General features: G+C 34.7%; 1 protein-coding gene across 10 annotated transcripts in view; it reads left to right on the top strand.

The window, feature by feature from the left end:
* CDK14 (cyclin dependent kinase 14) overlaps positions 1-20,127 on the top strand; it is a 721,053-nt gene that overhangs the window by 425,121 nt on the left and 275,805 nt on the right. For all 10 annotated transcript variants that reach the window (XM_077857033.1, XM_077857032.1, XM_077857025.1 and 7 more), the window contains one exon: positions 10,967-11,029. In XM_077857033.1, the coding sequence (XP_077713159.1) occupies positions 10,967-11,029 (63 nt within the window). The remainder of the gene's footprint in view (positions 1-10,966; positions 11,030-20,127) is intronic.

Genomic DNA, 20,127 nt, shown 5'->3' with positions numbered 1-20,127 from the left:
AAAACCGTGTACCTGAAGCTCATTGTAGTGTAACTTATAACGTTTTCTGAACCACACATCTGGTATAATCAGTCCATAGGTGGGTGTTGCTCTTACCCCTGAGAACCAGTATTATAAAACGAAACCTCCTCTGTTGTGCTTCACAGTTAGTGAAACTGATCCCAGCCTGACACCTTTGATTCTTTTACCTTCCCTTCCCTCACCTCTTTACTGTCCTTGTTCTTTTCTCTCTTCCATTTTAGTTCTCTGTTTATAACTTTTCCCTCTCGTGTCACTTTTTTCGTATAATTTCAGGATCTCCCCTATTTCTAGCAGGGCAACTACAGAAGGTGTTTTCAGAGTTAAGATATTCCCAAAAACTCTTTCAGTCATTTTCTTTTCTCTTTGATCTCCTCCTTGGACTCCAGAAAATTTTATGTGGCCCACTTTGTTAACCTTTTTTTCTTTCCCCAAATTTTTGAGGATGTTGGATGATCAGAGCATTCCATTCTTTGTACCCACTGGCTTTTTAGTTTTCCTTTTAAAACGTCAAACTGGCTTCAAAATAATAGGAACATCTTTTTAAAGTGGCTATTTGACTCCATTAAAATTTATTATTGGTTTAGGCTTGTGAATGGTTTCCCAGAGGGCATATAAACCATACTGGGTAGCTCTTTCCTTCACTGTTTCAAGAGAAAACATTTTACACATTCTTCTGATGCAGGAGTAACATATATTTTTGTAGAACTACAATGTTCTACTTTGGGAAGATCCCCTCAATTCTCTTGAGACTTTCCAAATTCATACTTTGAATTTATTTATTTTTAAAGAGGAAATAATGTGTACCTCCTAGAAGTTTTATAAACTAAATAAGTTCTAGAGATGTAGATATGGATACAGATACATGTTTCATATATGGATAAGCCCATACAATATTGAAACTACTTCAGACATGAACCGTTAGAGCATGAACATCTACATTCTTTTGATCAGAGAAGAATGGCTCACAACAGTCTTACTGCCTGGGTAGAGCTGTATAATCTGTCTACCCATACTGTCATTGCCAGAAGCCAAATAGTAAGTTTTTTGTTTTAATGGAAAAGATCTTTCAAGTTCCTGGTTTTACATGATGGGTGTGTGGTTGGAAATGCTTCCTGTTCCAGTCACCAGCCCCAGGCTGCCCGTGCATTTTGGATTCTGAAATGACAGCTGAAACCAATTAGGCAGAATTATAGGATAGCTAAGTCACATATAGGTTTATTATGACCAAAAAGGAGAAGGAGGACACATTAAATGATTTCAAAAATGGCTAATTTAATTAGGAATGAGCCACAGCACTGGGATAGCTGTGGGAGGATTTTTGTGTAGTACCAACCACAGGGATGTGGCTGTGTGTCAGCCATCCTGCCCTCCACAGGGAATATGTGTGGTTTACTGGGTAGAATTTCAAACATTTCCTAAGTGGCTAAAACCAGGTAAAAATAAAATAACCCAGAAATAGACTTTGTAATATGGAAAATAATCCTGTGCAGGAACAGCTGAATGTTTGAGAGTATTCCACTTGGGAATTTATCTTTAGGTGATGATAGGATAGATTGAAAGACCATATTACTGCTATTGTCATACCATGTCCCATGATGCAGTTTGAGGCACAATAATCTAGTAGTAATTAGAATTTCTACTTCAGAGGAAAGAGATAGCACTTTTGTACTTGTTCATGAATGTCTTGTTTTTGTCATTAACGATAAGGGATTCCAGTGTATTAGCATAAAGACCAAATAACATTTGACAGAATACTGACAGTTTTATTTTATAACCACTGTTTAAAAAATGGGCCCCTTTGGTATGTAGTGGGTACAGACTTCCTCTGTAAAGCATCTTAAATGGCTGTGATTTTGTTTTAAAGGTAAAGTTGATTAATGCTTCTTTTTATTTTTCTTCTCACTAATGAATGATGCTCACATATTGTAACTAACAACATTAAAATTTCATTAATTATGATTTGGGAATGAAATAGATGAGGACTATAAAGCTTAATGGAAAAAATGCCATTTCAAAGTCAATTTAAACCTGTGGACTTTATATCAGAGCAGTTTGAAACTAACTGCTCGGTAATTTGATGTATTAATTCTTACAGCAATGTAGGCTGATTAAAACAGAGATTATAGCTAGAGGAGAATGGCATTGATTGCTGTAGAAGAAAGGAGGGCTCAACTTCTATAAGTTTTCTTCAATTGCCTCTAGCAGCAACTATTCTCCAGTGAATTACAGGACTTTAATGAGCTGTAGGTGAAATAGATTAAAAACTAAAATGATCGTGAGTTCCACCAAAGTTCACAGCTACCCTTCAAGTATGGTTTTAGTTAGAATGCCTGTGGTTTTTTCCAGACCTGGGACAATGGTAATGAAGGTGACATTAGCCAGTAATAGAGGAAGCCTCACAAGTAAACATCTGCCACAGTTGCTGCTTTGGTCACACTAACTGCCACCATTGTGGCCATTAATTTGAGGACCACCTGCACCATCACCAAAGAGGGGAAATAATTGCTCTTGTTCTTTGAAGCTTGCAATCGTTTTCACATGATCTCTTACTAGTATTATTTAAAGGTTCTTTATAATGAGTCACTTACTTGGGAGAGAAAGGAGTGTCTAGAATCAAACAGGGATAAGGACTAGGGAGCTTCATAAATAATCAACAGTCAGTCAGGGAAAGGCAGGGGGGCTCTATATTTTTAGGCTTCCAATTGGCACATGTTTATGAACTAGTTGTTAACATATCCCATCTTTTTTTAATCATGTTCCCACTTATTTTATGTTGTAAAATCAAGTTTTCATGAATTTCAAAATGAAACTATAACAGCCTTGGTTAAACATAAAGTAAGCCTATCCCTTAAGAATAAGGAAATTCAGAATTAGTCTTATTATCTTATAGAATCTTTCCATATTCTTGCTCTTGTGTGTTTTGTAATGATATAAAAATTATACCAGGCTTGAATATACTGACTTCTCCTCTCATTGTCAAAATGGAAAAGTAAGTGAAACAGAAGCAAAGGCTGTGGAGGCTAAGCTGAACATAACTTCAGAATGAGGATTTCTGTTGGTTATCCCCATGGAAAGACTTCCTTATTTTTAGCCTACATGCTAAAAATAGTGCTGTGCTATTTTCAATGTCATATTTTGGCAGTGCTTCTGAAGAACACCAAAATTAACTGCCAAATATAGCGGGCACCAGGCTTAACAGTATAGGACAATGGAAACAAATGCCTATCTTTGGGAAGGGGCTTTATTTGGATCCCTGCTTGATGAGAACAGCAAAAGCATAATTCCTCCGAAAAACTTGATGTTTCCTGAAGAGGAGGTTTGATCATTTGAAAGTCCACAATCAGAAAACCTCACTTCATGGATAATATGTTGATTAAAAAAAGAAACAGAAGCACCTACCGAATGGTGAAGCCTCCTTGACAATGGGCATACACTTCTCTCTGGCCTGGAATATCGGCAAAATTTCATTTCCATGAAGTTCTCTGAGTTTGTGGTCTCCAGAGGGCCTTTTTACCAGTGGCCTTCAGTGGAGGGATACTGCTGCTTTCTCCTGACCCCAAGTCAGTTTCAAACAGTAAGGAGCTGGCAGTGGAAGCTGTGAAGAGCTGAGTGTTGTAGTCTAGCTTGTTTCTTGTCTTTCCCTCTGGCTGGCCTCTCTTTTCCTGCCTTCTTTAAAGGTCTGTTCTCCACTAAGGCCTGTTTTGAAATGGATATTATATCCATAATTTGTCTTTTTAGTTTTCTTTCATCTGTTCTCCTGGAAGTCTCACAGATATTAATCATGCAGTTCTCAGGTCTGCGTATAATTGAAATTAACAGAAACTGTACTGTGTGAAAGCATAAAAAGTCTTTCCAATTTTCTGTGGTCTTTCTATATCCTGCCTTTTTATAAAGGGAGATTTCTCTCCTGCTTTCCAAAGTGATCCAACCCACAAAGTAATCAAATCAGTATGGGGAAACCCAAATTATAAATGTGGCAAATTCCTTTACAGAGAGCATTTATGTTCAGGATATTAGGAGTTCAGATTTGTTCCACAAATTCCTTCTCCTAGAAATACCTATGTTAAATAGCCAAATAAATGCTACCTGATGGGTAATCGACAGAGAGGAAGGAGGAAACTCATTTTGAAAGATATATATGCTAGTGTGGGGATTGAGCCTTTAAAACCCCTTTCTGCTCCCACTCTCTTTCTTGGTCTTTAAGTCTAGCCATACTTGATAGCTTCATTTAAAACCATCCACTACATGGAAGATTGATGAGGTGTTCTTAGGCATTCAGGTATAAACCTGTCAGACACAAGTGCTTCTAAAGGCATTACCCTGAGGAACAGCAGCGATGATGGTTTAGGAACATGAGGTGAAGTATAATGTAGTGAAAGCAAGAGATGTTAGCCAAGAGCCAAGACAGAGCTGGGAGGGTGAAGAGGAATTGTGTTTGATCTGCAGCCACCAGGTGTCTAGTCTAGTGACCTGCTCCTTTTCATATCAAAATAAGAAATAGCCAGAAATTAAGCCAGATGGATCTGAGATTATCTGTGTCTCATCAAGGGATACTGATCTGTTGGTCATATGCCATAGAGGCCTTCTGTTTAAACCCAGGATGACTTTTAAAAATGGAATGACAAAGAAGTATCTTCTAGCATTATTATTAAGTTTAGTACTGTATTTCTGAGCCAATGCAAATCATAAAGATCATATAATCCAATGAGTTGACCTAAGGAAAGAAGTAAGAAAGAAGAGATGTAATGAAATTTGTAATTTAGGCACATCTAATGTAGATCCAGGCATGATACTCTATATTAAAGAGAGAGAGAGAGAGAAGAAACCATTTTTAATGCAGGTAGAACGGAAGTTTTCCAGGGTACAAAGTGGGACCTTGTACTATCTCTTTTCTCTTTTTCCAAATGAGAGGTTGACTGTGTATTTCCTAAATGTAGTCTCACTAGTTGTATACAAAGTGCAATGAGAATGTCTGGTTATGCAGACAGGAAGAATACTATGTGAGCATGAAAGTACCCCCAGGAGTTCCAGGTTTCTTTTTTTTTTTTTTTTTTTTTTAATTCATGAGAGACACAGAGAGAAAAAGAAGCAGAGACACAGGCAGAGGGAGAAGCAGGCTCTATACAGGGAGCCCGATGTGGGGCTCGATCCCGGGTTTCCAGGATCATGCCCTGTGCTGAAGTTGGCACTAAACCGCTGAGCCACCTGGGTTGCCCAAGGTCCAGTTTTTTTAGTGTGTTTATCATTACATTTTTAATTGTAATCCTCCCAAATATCCCACTACTCTAAACACACCACAGAAAATCGTCATCATCAACATCACTGTCAACAACATCATCATCATCATTATCATCATCATCATCTATAGCATCTACCATGTGCTGGGTAGTGTTCTGAAACTATTATGATATTACTCATTAATTTTTATAAATACCCTTTGAGGTAGATGTCTGAGGATTATTCTCAGTACACGCATGAAGATCCTGATATACAGAAGTTATGTAATCTGCCCAAGGTTACACAGCTAGACAGCCATGTGTATATGCATGTGATGTATAGGCACACACAAACACACATTTTGATGCCATACATCTAAGGAACGATGAATTTTAAAATTTAGAAGTTTAGAAAATTCTTTATTAAATTTCTCAAGATCTCATTTTGGAGAAGCCTCTTCTGTGCAATTCATAATGCTTATGTTCATGTACTTAGAAGGATATTATGTGTACTTTGAGGATCAGGACTGTTTAAACCCACTCTTGATAGGTTTCTTTCTTCATGAAAGAAGAAAGTTTTTTTTCTTTCAAATTTTTATTTAAGTTCCAATTAATTAACATACAGTGTAATATTAATTTCAGGTGTAGTATTTAGTGATTTCAACATTAAATAACACACAACACCCAGTGCTCATCACAAGTGCCCCCCTTAATCCCTATCACCTATTTAACTCATCCTCCTGCCCACTTCCCTTCGGCAACCCTGTATGTTTTCTGTGTAGTTAAGAGTGTTTTATGGTTTGCCTTGCTCTCTTTTACTTCTCCTATGTTCATTTGTTTTGTTTTTTAAATTCCATCGACATGATGAATGAATAAAGAAGTTGTAGTGTATATTTACAATATAATATTACTCAGCCATAAAAAAGAATGAAATCTTGCTATTTGCAACAATGTAGATGGAGCTAGAGAGTATTATGCTAATCAAAAAGTCAGTCAGAGAAAGACAAATACCATACAATTTTGCTCATGTGGAATTTTGAAAAATTTTAAATGAAAAGCTTGAATACTTTTTTGGAAAAAATTATAATAGTTCACAACTCTGTAAAATCTTTAGACTGTAAGATCTATGAGAGCAGAGACTTTGTCTTACATATTTATGCAAAATCAGCATTAAGTATATCTTAGTTATATAATTAACATTTAATAAATCTAAATAAGTCAAATATATAATACTGTGAAGATTTTGTACCCAACACCATTCCACTTCTTTAATCTTTTAATTTTAGAAGTTTAACTATATTTCTTCATTCCTAGCTTTAATCTTGCTTGGTACTGATATGTTAGCCTTTTAATACAATATTAAATTATAGTATCTACTGTCTCTGGTCAGAAAGAGGTTGGTTTAGCTCTTGTTACCTCTCTGCTGTTTTTGCCTAGCTCCACATTGCAACCTTGAAGGTGTGGGAAGCATTTTATGTTTGTTTTTTTTTTCCTCTGGGGTAATTTTTATCTGCTACTTGAAGGTTTGGAAGATTTTCTTTTTTTTTTTTTTTTTTGGAAGATTTTCTATTAAACCTATCTGAACTTGGGTGCTTTTTTTAGGTATAGCTCTTCAATTTTTATCTCTTGTAGAATCCAATTCCATAAGTTATGTTTTTTTAAGAGACACAAGTTTTTATCGAAGTATCCAATGTCTTGGTTTAAAGATGTGTGTAATGCTCTTTAGTTTATAGTATTATATGTTTATAGTATATTTTTAAATCTTCACATTCTTAGTTGTGTCATTTTTCTTATACTTAACACTGCATCTTAACAGAACACAAACACACATACACCCCACCAAATTTTCTAAGGTTTATTTGTTCTATTAGACTTTATTTTTTTTTTAAGATTTATTTATTTATTTATGATAGACAGAGAGAAAGAGAGAGAGAGAGAGAGAAAGAGAAAGAGGCAGACACACAGGCAGAGAGAGAAGCAGGCTCCATGCCAGGAGCCCGACGCGGGACTGGATCCCGGGACTCCAGGATTGCGCCCTGGGCCAAAGGCAGGCCCAAACCTCTGAGCCACCCAGGGATCCCCTAGACTTTAATTTTTTTTAAAAAAGATTTTATTTATTTATTCATGAGAGAGACACACAGAGGCAGAGACACAGGCAGAAGGAGAAGCAGGCTCCATGCAGGGAGCCCAATGTGGGACTCGATCATGGGTCTCCAGGATCAGGCCCTGGGCTGAAGACGGCGCTAAACCACAGAGCCACCTGGGCTGCCTGACTTTAATTTTTTTTAAATTTGAGTATAGGTGACACACAGTGTTACCTTAGTTTCAGGTGTACAACATAGTGATTCAATATCTCTCTATATAATTATGCTGTGCTCACCACAAATGGAGCCATTGGTCACATGACACTACTTTTCAAAGAATCGGGATTCTGTTTAATTGATCAAATCTGTTGCTTTCCAGTTTTCTGATTAATTAATTTCTACTGTGAACCACATTAATCCCATCTATTTTCTTTTAGTCTCTTTGTTTTTTGATATTCTCTAGCTTTAGTTTATTGGTTGTTTTATTTATTTATTTTTTAGTCATTCTTCTATTAAAATTAATGAATGATTGAAAGATCTAAATTACCCTGTCAGCAATGCTCTATTTTCTGTTGCTTTAAGATTTATGTTGTATGTAACTATCATTCATTTTTAAATAAGTTAAACATTTTTGTTTTTCTTTATTTTTAAAATTTTTTCCACAAAAATAGATTTTCTTTCTTTCTTCCTCCTTTTCTCATTCTTGCCCTTTAACTACTTGTCTCCCTTCATTATTTTATTCCTGTTATTATTGAATTTAAGGCCTTTTTGACTAGAAGAAACATTACTTGGTATAGTAGTAAGAAAGAAAAAAAATGCACTCAAACTATGATTTAGTGCTTTCTTACCATTCAGAGTTTTACTTTATGCCCACTGAAGGAGCCCTACAGATTTTAATTCTGGCACTTTTAATAAAATCTTACCTGAAATTTTTAATAAATGGGTTTCCAGATAACAATTATATCTCATTCTTCCATCTTTTTTTCTCAGATGGTCCTTACATTGTACGCTGATGATCCATGCCATCAGAGTAATAAAAAGAGAAAGTTTGCTCAGACACAGGCAATAACAACTGCATTCCAGATACTGCCTGGGAAAGAGCAAATTCATGCTGTTATTCCAATGTTGGAGATAAAAAGAATTGTATATCTTAGAGTGAATTAAATATACTACATTTTGATTTTGATTTTATCTAGTTGTAGTGAGAGGATGTAATGTGACTTTCGCTTTCCAAATTTTAAGGCTTTATCTCTGTCTAATACATTATCAAGTTTTGTGAGGATGCCATTTGCGTTTAAAAAATGTGTAGCACAAGTTTAATGGACGCAAAAGTAAACATGGTATTTAATTGTGTGATTCATATCCTTTATAACATTCCCTTTTTTTGGCCAACTCCATTTGTTGACTTTTGAAATAAGTAAACTAATCCCTCAAGATTTGTGAAATTATTAGTTTCTTCTTTTATTTTTACCAATTTTTGATATATATTGTTATGCTATGTTGTTAAGTACATTAATGTTTAATACACTTTTCTTGAATTCTATTATATCTAATATATATATTAATGTTATGATTCTTTTTTATTGATATTACCAGTATAAATAACAAAATAGAAATAACATATAGTATAAAATATATTTTTTATTTTCATCCTTTTGTTGTTTATCATTTTTAGTTTGTATCTTGGAAACAGTGTGAATTGAATTTTCTTCTTTTATAAACTGAGATTTTATATTTTTATTAGGAATTGTAACATGTCGTGGATATACAATTACTGATATAATTGGATTTTTCTTTATTGTTTTATTTGTTGTATGTGATATAAAAATTAGTTACAGTTCTTCCTCTGTGAATTTTATTGTATAATGGGCAGTATCTTAAATAATACCTCATTTTTGTTTATCATGTTGTAGGTGAAAAGTACTTTCTTATGTACTATCGAAGAGCATTTCTTCTGTCCTGTTTTCTTTCCCTTTCCTTTCCATTGGCTAACTTCTTTCATTCTCTACTCATGTCTGACTTCTTCCAGAGGCTTTTCCAAAGTCTCTACATTACAATAAGTTCCCCTGGCTATGCCCTCAAACATTACCCTGTTCTGTTCTTAAAATAATATACAATATAGTGTACTATAATTACTGGTATGTCTGTTTTTTTGGTGTTTTGTGGTTTTTTTTCCCCTGCTTGCAACTGTTCATTTAATTCTGTGTCCGTAGCGACTAGAGTAGTAACTGGAACATGATAAGGGCTCAAGTACATGATGAAGAATGAATGAATGCTAAATTTTGTTCTGTATCCTCAGCAATACCACCTGGCATGCAATAAGAACTCAGTAAAGGAGTCTGAACTATTGTCACCATGGCTATAGCAAGATTCTTGACTATTTCATAAAACTCTAAATTCTTTAATAATTGAAGCCTGATCATGGGCCATAAATACTCATGTTCAGCAGCTTTTCCTGAATCATAAAATGTTTGTTATCAATCTTATAGTATCCTCTAATAAGAGAAGAAAAATTGGAATAGCAACTCTACATGTTTTGTGAAATTTATTTTTATTTTTATTTTTTATTTTTTTAAGATTTTACTTCTTCATGAGAATACACAGAGAGGAGAGAGAGAGAGGCAGAGACATAGGCAGAAGGAGAAGCAGGCAGGCTTCATGCAGGGAGCCGGACATGGGACTCTATCCCAGGTCTCCAGGATCATGCCCTGGGCTGAAGGTGGCGCTAAACCGCTGAGCCACCCGGGCCACCCTGATTTTCTATATAATTCATAATATGCACAGAATAAGCATTAAGAAGAAAATAAATATAATTGTGGGCAAATTGAGTTTGAGACAATAAAAGAATAACAGTGTAAGATATATTCAGAGAACTTCCTTTAAAGTTATATATTGTGGTAAACACTGGGTGTGTTATGTAAATGTTGAATCACTAAATTGTATACCTGACATTATTACATTGTCTGTTAACTAACTGGAATTTAAATAAAAACCTAAAAAACAGTTATATCTGGATATATTCATCCTAATTTATAGTTTCAAAGTATTTCTATTAATTTATAAAGTATTTTGCCAAATACATTCAGGAGTCTGGAATAATTATTAAATTATTTTTTAATGAATATAGTTAGGAGAAATTTAAATAAATTCATTGATTAATTTTCCTAGAATGATATATTTGTAGTATTTTCATCTCACACAAAATGAATAGTTATAACTGGCATCTGCACTTGAAAAGTACAAGATAATGGGAAGTTTAATTGGTTTAGTGTGTATATATGTGTATGTTTTGATATAGTTTTTTTCAAGTTATGGTACTTACGTTTATCGTTTAGGGTTTTTTGTGTTAAAAATATATTTTCAATGAGGAGGAAATTAGGCACTTAGTAAGTTGTGGACATGAATTCCTTCTAATACACAGATATGTTAAATATATAACAGAGCCTAGAGATAAAGATAATGATTCAGTTGTGGTTAAAAATGAGAGGGCGGAGAAGCATTCAGCTATATACACTAAAAAATATACCCACTTGTCTTATATTTTGCTTTGTTCAGAAGGCAATGGTGACTTTGAAGTAGAAAAATATTGATTCATCATGTTATAGCCAGAGGGATGTTAATACATTTTCCCTTTTTTTCTTTTAGCACACTGATTTATGTCAGTACATGGACAAGCACCCTGGAGGGCTGCATCCAGATAATGTGAAGGTAGGAAAAGATCTTTTTCAGCTGAGGGTTAGCATTCTTCATGTGTAAATTTTTTTTTTTTTTTTTAGTCAAAGTCTAATTTCTCTACCATCACTTAAAAAAAATTATTGTATAAAGAGAAGTGATATTGAAGTGAACCATGATTGCTTGGTTTAGCGATTGGAAACCATGTTTAAACATTAAGTATTTTCACTGCAACACTATTGTTTAGATCTTATTCTATTTTAGTTTCATAGAGAAACATTTGCTAATAAATGAGATCCACTGGAAATGATATTGAAACACAGTTTTTAGGAGAAGAGAGTCTCAGGTAGCTTTACTTTGGAACTTCATGCTAAAGTATCAGGGAGTTTCAATATGCAATATTATGATCCAAAACAGTGTTATGGTGAGTTTATAGTATGTATTTTTTCATTTGTATGTACAAACAGATAAAAATGGTTTCCTACTGCTCTCTTTCATTTCTTCTACTACAAATTGAATTACTATGTGTCAAAAGGACTACATTTTTCTAATATTTGACTGAGCAGCCATCTTGGAAATTGTCTCAGAATTTCACACTTCAAACAGGAGACTCTTTGTTAACATATGTGAGAGAGTCAGAAGATGCCAAAGTTATATCTAAAGGTTTAATCATGTGCTCACATTTAATAATTCAAATGGCTACATTTCGTGATCCTGAGAATCAATTGAGTACTGTGGATTTACATAAAGTAGAATTTTGTCCCTTTCTTCCCATTATCTATCTACACCACTCTGAGCAAGAGGGGCCTTCTTTTCCTTGTACTACCTTTCCCTTTGCGTGTAAAAGCATTTATGTACATATAGTATTTTGTGTGTGTTTATTTTGCTCTATAAAAATGATATATATTATTATATGGCATTTAAAAGTATATCATGGATATCCTTTAAAATCAATGTATGACTATGTAGTTTAGGTTTCCTAATCACTGCATATGAATCTATAGTATTTATGAACCATAATTTTCAACTTTCTTTTTTTTTACTTTTTATTTATTTATTTTTATTTATTTATTTTTTTAATAAATTTATTTTTTATTGGTGTTCAATTTACCAACATACAGAATAACACCCGGTGCTCATCCCGTCAAGTGCTCCCCTCAGTGCCCGTCACCCATTCACCCCCACCCCCCGCCCTCCTCCCCTTCCACCACCCCTAGTTCATTTCCCAGAGTTAGGAGTCTTTATGTTCTGTTTCCCTTTCTGATATTTCCCACACATTTCTTCTCCCTTCCCTTATATTCTCTTTCACTATTATTTATATTCCCCAAATGAATGAGACCATATAATGTTTGTCCTTCTCCGATTGACTTACTTCACTCAGCATAATACCCTCCAGTTCCATCCACACTGAAGCAAATGGTGGGTATTTGTCGTTTCTAGTGGCTGAGTAATATTCCATTGTATACATAAACCACATCTTCTTTATCCATTCATCTTTCGATGGACACCGAGGCTCCTTCCACAGTGGCTATTGTGGACATTGCTGCTAGAAACATCGGGGTGCAGGTGTCCCGGCGTTTCATTGCATCTGTATCTTTGGGGTAAATCCCCAACAGTGCAATTGCTGGGTCATAGGGCAGGTCTATTTTTAACTCTTTGAGGAACCTCCACACAGTTTTCCAGAGTGGCTGCACCATTTCACATTCCCACCAACAGTGTAAGAGGGTTCCCTTTTCTCCGCATCCTCTCCAACATTTGTGGTTTCCCGTCTTGTTAATTTTCCCCATTCTCACTGGTGTGAGGTGGTATCTCATTGTGGTTTGGATTTGTATTTCCCTGATGGCAAGTGATGCAGAGCATTTTCTCATATGCATGTTGGCCATGTCTATGTCTTCCTCTGTGAGATTTCTGTTCATGTCTTTTGCCCATTTCATGATTGGATTGTTTGTTTCTTTGGTGTTGAGTTTAAGAAGTTCTTTATAGATCTTGGAAACTAGCCCTTTATCTGATATGTCATTTGCAAATATCTTCTCCCATCCTGTAGGTTGTCTTTTAGTTTTGTTGACTGTGTCCTTTGCTGTGCAAAAGCTTCTTATCTTGATGAAGTCCCAATAGTTCATTTTTGCTTTTGTTTCTTTTGCCTTCGTGGATGTATCTTGCAAGAAGTTACTGTGGTTGAGTTCAAAAAGGGTGTTGCCTGTGTTCTCCTCTAGGATTTTGATGGAATCTTGTCTCACATTTAGATCTTTCATCCATTTTGAGTTTATCTTTGTTATTCATAGATCTTGTGTTGTTTCCAGAATGTTGCTATTATAAATGATTCTAGAGTAAATGATAGTATAAAACCTTTACATTTGTACTTCTTTTGTAGATCAGTTAATGGATTTTCTTTATTGAGAGATATGACTTCAGTTTTAATGAATTTCACTGGAACATTTGCCCACGAGGTTATAAATTATAGGAGGATTGTTTTTCTCTACTTTAGTAAGCATTGACTATAACCAGTCATTAAAATTTTTGTCATTCTGATGAGCAAAATTGGAATATCTTTCATGTTAGTATTTCCTTGACTGCTAATAACATTGAGTTCCTTGTCATATTTCTTGACCAATTGTAATTATTTTGCCTGTTCTTATATATTGTCTATTTTTCTCGTTGATTTTATTTTAATAAGTTACAGATGCTTATTAATATTTGTGGCATTAATAATGAGGATTTTCACAGTGGCCAGTTATGTTGCATTATTTTAAAATGCACGAACTTGTAGCAGCCCTAAAAAAACATTGTGTTATAGATAAATAACAGAATCAATATGTATATACAGTCTGTTGTTTCATATAGATCTTTTTTTGTTATGCGCTTTTGTTTTATTGATAGAGATCTTTTAAATTTTTTTATTTCGTTTTTCTTCAAAATCAGTATCCATTGATATAGTTTTTAGTAGGTAGATTGGAGAAGAAATTTTGACACATGGAAAGACTTGTCTTATTAATCTTGCCATGTTTAAGTCCAACTCCAAACATTAATATCATAACATGAACATAATTTTGTTCTTATTCTTCCTAAACAGTAAAACATCTGAAGTTGTCTCATTTACACATTAAATGTTCTCTTCTTAGGGTTGATTGGATTAAAAACCAACAGTATAGTACATCTATACTCCTGTTTCTTACCTTATCCCTGGGCATCTGTAGAGAGCCCAGCTAGTGAAACCTTCAGGGGGTACCCAGGGGCCTGCCAGCCTCAGTGGACATCAGAAGCTACTCTGAGAAAACTTTGACTTCCTGACTTCCAAATTCAGTGACAGGATTGGCATTAAAGCCCTGACTGAACCTTAAAAAAAAAAAAAACAACAACAACAAAAACAAAAACCACGGCAGGGCACTTGGGGAGTTAAGCATACAACTCTTAATTTAGGCTCAGGTCATGATCTCAGGGTTGTGAGACTGAGCCCCACATCAGGCTCTGCACTTAGCACAGAGTTGGCTTGAGATTCTTTTTCTCTTCCTCTGCCCCTCTTCCTGCTCACACACTCTTGCGCTCTATACATACATACATACATACATACATACATAAACAAACAAATAGATAAAATATTAAAAAAAAAAACCGTGGCATCACTCAATTTTTATTCTTGTTTGGTTTTCTCACCAACCTCTGTATGCCATTAGTTGTGGGCAAGTATTGGTGGAAGATTTTGTTGGTGAAACAAAGAAGAATGCTTTTTTCACAAAGCATAACCATGTTCACTATCTTCAGGCCAGGGTCACTGATGATTCTTGTGGCATTTGTAAGGTCTGCTTCTTCCATTACATTTTACTCTTCCTTTATCTCCTAATGGTTATGAGGAGATTGATCTACATGGCTGTTTTCGGTAACTAGTCTGTACTTCCTTGAAATCATGTTTCCAAAGCTCTTATCCAAGCTTTTGTCTTATTCCATGGTCATTAAATGTACTTCAGATATATCGTGTTTGCTTCCTGTTCCCAGTTGTGCCATAGCAGTAAAGTTGGTTTAATGTCTCCTGGGGTGTGGTGAGAAACTTAATGGTTAATGCGTTGTTCATTCGGCATAGAAATAATGTCAAAAATTAGATGCAACACCCACAGTGAGTCTGGATATTAGTCAAATAGAGCAGGAATTATACGCACTCAGAAGTTGTTTGATGTGGTCACAGATGGATGCTCTACTACATTTTTGCCTTTAAAAGAGCATAGTATGATTTACCTCTTCTTATGTCTTTTTGAATAATTGAAAGTCAGCAAAATATATTGATATATGGTATGTCTTTACCCGTAGCTATTGAAAATCTTGGCTCCTTGAGGATTTGCCAAAATGCACTGGACAATCTCAGTTCTTGGAATATTTAAAGGTATAAGAAAGCTCCATAGTGGTTTGAAGGTCTTCAAATTTGGCTCCATGGCAGAATCACCTGCAAAACTTTAAATATATATATATATATATACACACACACACACACACTCTCTCTCTCTCTCTCTCTCTCTCTTTTCTCATCTCCTAGAATTGGAATCAGATTTTTAAAAAAGATTTTATTTATTATTTTATGAGAGACACACAGAGAGAGGTAGAGACATGGGCAGGGGCTGGGTGGGTGGGTACAATAGGGAAGAGCATGAGAGACAGAGTCTGGCCTGTGGTGCTTCTAGAAACAGGTGTCAGACCCAGATCTGAAGGTAGAAAATTGTAAGAGACTTTTGTGGAGAATCTGACCAGTCCAGAAGAATAGACCTGAAGAATCCAGGTTAATCTATAGTGAAGACCCTCCTTTGACAAATAAGTAACTTGGAAGTAGCAAAGTTGTTCATTAATTAGAGAAAGGTAAGAAAGAAGACTCTAAAAAAGTTATCAATATTCTCGAAGAGATATAAGAATAATAGTGTATCTATAAAACAAGAATGATAGGCTGCTTTTAAGAAGAGGAACTTAGTGAACAGAAAGTTGCTTTAGAAATTAAAAATATGATGACAAAAAATAACAAAAAAGGGTGAACGATAAAGTTGAAGAAGTATGCCAGAAAATATGGCATTAAAACACAAATCTAATAAATGAAAAAAAGAAAGTATCAAAAAAAAAATAAGAGGTCCAGTGTGGGTTATCCAATATCTGAATAATTGGAGAAAATAGACAGGAGGGAATCGTGTAAAGCAATAATCATTAAGCTACACTATTTCCAGCTGTGAAAGATGTGAATTTCAAGATGAAGAGGGTCCATTAAATGCCCATAACATTTAATGAAAATAGACTGACAATAAGATTCCTTATTGCAAAATTTCAGAACACTGGTTTCAAAGAAAAATCCTACAAAAGGTAACAGCTTTACTGTGATGGACCAAGGATCACAGCAGCATTAGACTTTTCAGTAGCAACACTGAAAGGGAAACAGGAATGGGGCAGTGGCTTAATGATTCAGACTTAAAACTATTCTTTTGGGGCACCTGGCTGGCTCATTTGTAGAGCATTTGATTCTTGACCTCAGGATAATGAGTTCAAGCCCCATGATGGATGTAGACCTTACTTAAAAACAACAACAACAACAACGACTATTCTCTCAACCCTAGTGTTCTGTACAAACTGTCAAGTAAGCATGAGGGTAAAATAATTATTTTTAGATGTTGAAGGAGTTGAAAATTATGCCCACCCTGGCATCCTTTCTCGAGAAGCTACTTGAGGATGTACTCCACTAGAATTCAGGGTATAAACCAAGGTAGAGAAGACAAAACCAGTAACAGAGGCTACCACAGGAGAGTGACGCAAGAGATTTTCAGAACCATGTTGAAAAGAATCCCAGGGTGACAGTTACGCATCAAATTGAGAGAGAATCCATTGGTTCGATTGGAGCAGATCAAAAGTTTCTAGGAGAGATTTTGAAGAAGAGGAAATTGTAGGTAGAATACCTAACATATTTGAGCAGATTTCCAAGATGGGAAATGCGTTTGGCACTGAATTAACAGTAACCACAAAGAAAATGAAATGAAGGAAAACAAGCCAATAAACCAAAGAACTAGATCATCACTAACACCAGGAAAAACAAATCCTTGTGTAGGGCAGAAGAAAAGTATTCATAGTAAACTTGATGGTTCAAATATAAGTAACATTTACACAATGGCAATAATTTAAATATTAATTATTGGTATAATTAAAAAAGAAAAACACCTTTTTAAGTGAATCTATTGTAACCAAGCAAGCTCCTTCCAGGATTAGCATCCTCAAAAGGGCTTTTTGACTCTTTGTCGAATATTCTTTTCCCTACGCTGCATGATTAATACATTAAATTACTGTAATTAGCTTTTTATTTGACTTTATATGCACTCAGTCACATAGGTTTGTCATCATTTCATATTGAAGATAATACTTAAACCTTCTCTGAGGGTGTGGGAAGTTAAAAAATAGAATGCAGCTTGTTAATGCCTGTGTTTTGGCATCTGAATTGCAGTGCATGGAAGCAGACGGCCCTTATTACCATGTTGGTTTCCATGGGAGGCCACTCACCTAATTATGTGCTAGCTTTTCTTCACCTGCTTAGACACAATGCACTCCTCCAGGGTTACATTTAGGATCTGCACTGCAGGTGATATTATTCTCAAAGAAGTCTGACTATGACATAATGACAGATGTCCCATGAGTATTTCTGTTTGATGTATTACCTTTTTTTTCATGTGATATTTATTGTCACCTAATCTATGAATGCAAAATGAAGAACATAAGAGTAATATTTACTAAGTTAACAGCTGTTCATAATGCTGAGCTAGAAGTTAATTAAAAAAAAAAGTTGAGCTAAAATAAGACCTTGAAAAAAAAAAAAAATAAGACCTTGTAATGGTTCTCTGTAAATCTAAGGAGGTGTGAAAACCAGGCAAGATAACCTTTTATGTTTAAAAGAGCATGTTCTTTAATAATTCCGAAGTGCTGTGTTTGCCTAAATAGCTCCTAGATCATTAAATGATTGCAATGCCATAAATACTGAATATTCATGATGGAAAGAAGGAAAGTACAGTGATCAAATCCTTTTGCTTCTAAATCTGGCAATTTGGACTTTTAGTTAAGTTATTGGGCAGCATGACAATATATGTGAAACATTTATCTTGGTTCTAAAAATGTACATATTTTTGGTTAGACTTCATATATCATTGTTTATGGTAATAATGTGGGATGTCATGTACCTAAGAATTGAGATTATTCTTTAGTGTGAACCAGATAAAATTTTCAAGCATTACAAAGATGATGTGTCATTGAAAAACAGAGGGGCAAAAAACCCCCACCTGGAATGGTACATAACTTGTGATTTCATAACAAAGCATGAGATATTCTCAGTGATTTTGTACTAATCCTCAGCAAAACATCTGTTAAAGTTTTATCTTGCTTGATGCATATTCCTTGTAAATACTGGAATAAACTCATAACAAAAATTGTCAATGTTAACTAAATTTCTAGAATTACTGTGCTATTTTGCCCACAAAATGTGTCTATCCTCAATATGACATTGTGAAATAAATATTCACTATTAACTAATGGTTTGTTTCTTAGCATAGTATCAATTTTAGACAAATGGGTAATTTTAGCAGTTAATTACTTAGAGGGCAATTTAAAATCTAAATCAAAAGCCTGAGGACATTGTCCTTGTTATAAATATTTATGATGATTAAAGGTATAGCAACCAATTGCTAGGACATAATTGGTATGTCAGAAACTGGTTAGAATTTTTGGGGGAAGGTAGTTTATTTTTTCCCCCTTTTAAGCCATTCACTATGAATTTTATTAGGTTTTGGCTGTCTTGGTTGAGTTGAGTGCAGAACTTGTATTCAATTTATAATTCTCAGTGATTTACATATCGATCATTGAGGTAAAGAAAATGACCAGGACAGTCTAAATTTTATCCTTCTTTCAGTGTTTTATGTATTCTTTAAAAATTGATAATCATGAGAGACTTAAAATTAAGGTTCATGAAAAAAAGATTAATTGATGCTGTCTCCAGCTGATATCTAGAAATGTAAATGCATGAATCTTATTACCATGATGACATTGAATCTTCCTGTGTTTTTCTGTAATGTACCTTCATTTCCATGTTATCTTAATGGTTTTTCTACAAGATTCCTTGTAAAAATGCACTTGCACTTTTTAAACTGAATTGTTGTGGGATAACCCAAAATAATCAAAATAATTATGAATACTGTGCCTTATTCTCTGAAATATCTGAAATCCTACTGGCCTAAAGCTGAGTTTTATTTTTTTTATTTCAACATCTATATTAATTAAAAAGATATGAGGATTATTATGCTTGAAAAATTGCTATTTTTGTTTCATAGTCCAGGGGACAAGCAGGTGTATAACAGACAGAATAATGTTATGCCAAATTAAGATTGTCTTATACAGATGGCACTGAGAATGGATTCTTAAATGAGGCTTTCTAATGTTCAAATAGAAAATCAGATAACACCTGATTTTCTCCATATTCTGCATTAGAACTCTCATTTAGCTGGTAATGATTTCTTACTATGCATTATTGTGAATATATAACGCCTTTTCTCATTCTGTATTTTGGGAAATATGATTATTTCATGAAGCTATTAAAGAGTGCTTTAGCCTCAGCACCTGTCCAGGTTTCTTTTGAACATTTTTATTATAACAAAATTATCTTGCATATCTAGAAAGTGAAAAATTAACAATAAAAGAAACAATAAAAGAAGTAAATAAAAGAAAGTAAAACTCTATGTGCTGATTCATGTTGTGCTGGACATTCAGGAGTCTCAGTAGTGAATTTCTAATGTGGGCCGCTTGCTCAGATCATGCCTTTTGTATCTTTGGCATCATCTGTCGATCTGCTTATAACAATCTGGAACAGACAAAGGAATCAAGGCAGCTAATTAAACGGCAGTCTTTCTAAGAAGTGCTTTAAAACCTAATTGAAAAGAAATCACCCCAAAGATTGGTGAAATATGATCATTGGAAGTATGCCATATGATATTTTGTAAGATGGAAGATAATTGTAAGATGAAATCACCCAGCTTGGGGAGTGCTTCGTGGGAGTACATCCTCCTGGGTTTTAAGCTTCAAGACATTCACCTTGCGTCTCTCCCGTTGAAGAAGGATCCTGCACTTGACCCCTTTGTTTGCAT

Source organism: Canis aureus, chromosome 18, assembly GCF_053574225.1.
Source record: "Canis aureus isolate CA01 chromosome 18, VMU_Caureus_v.1.0, whole genome shotgun sequence".
In the NCBI taxonomy this organism is placed as follows: domain Eukaryota; kingdom Metazoa; phylum Chordata; class Mammalia; order Carnivora; family Canidae; genus Canis; species Canis aureus.
This window is presented reverse-complemented; position numbering and strand designations above follow the sequence as displayed.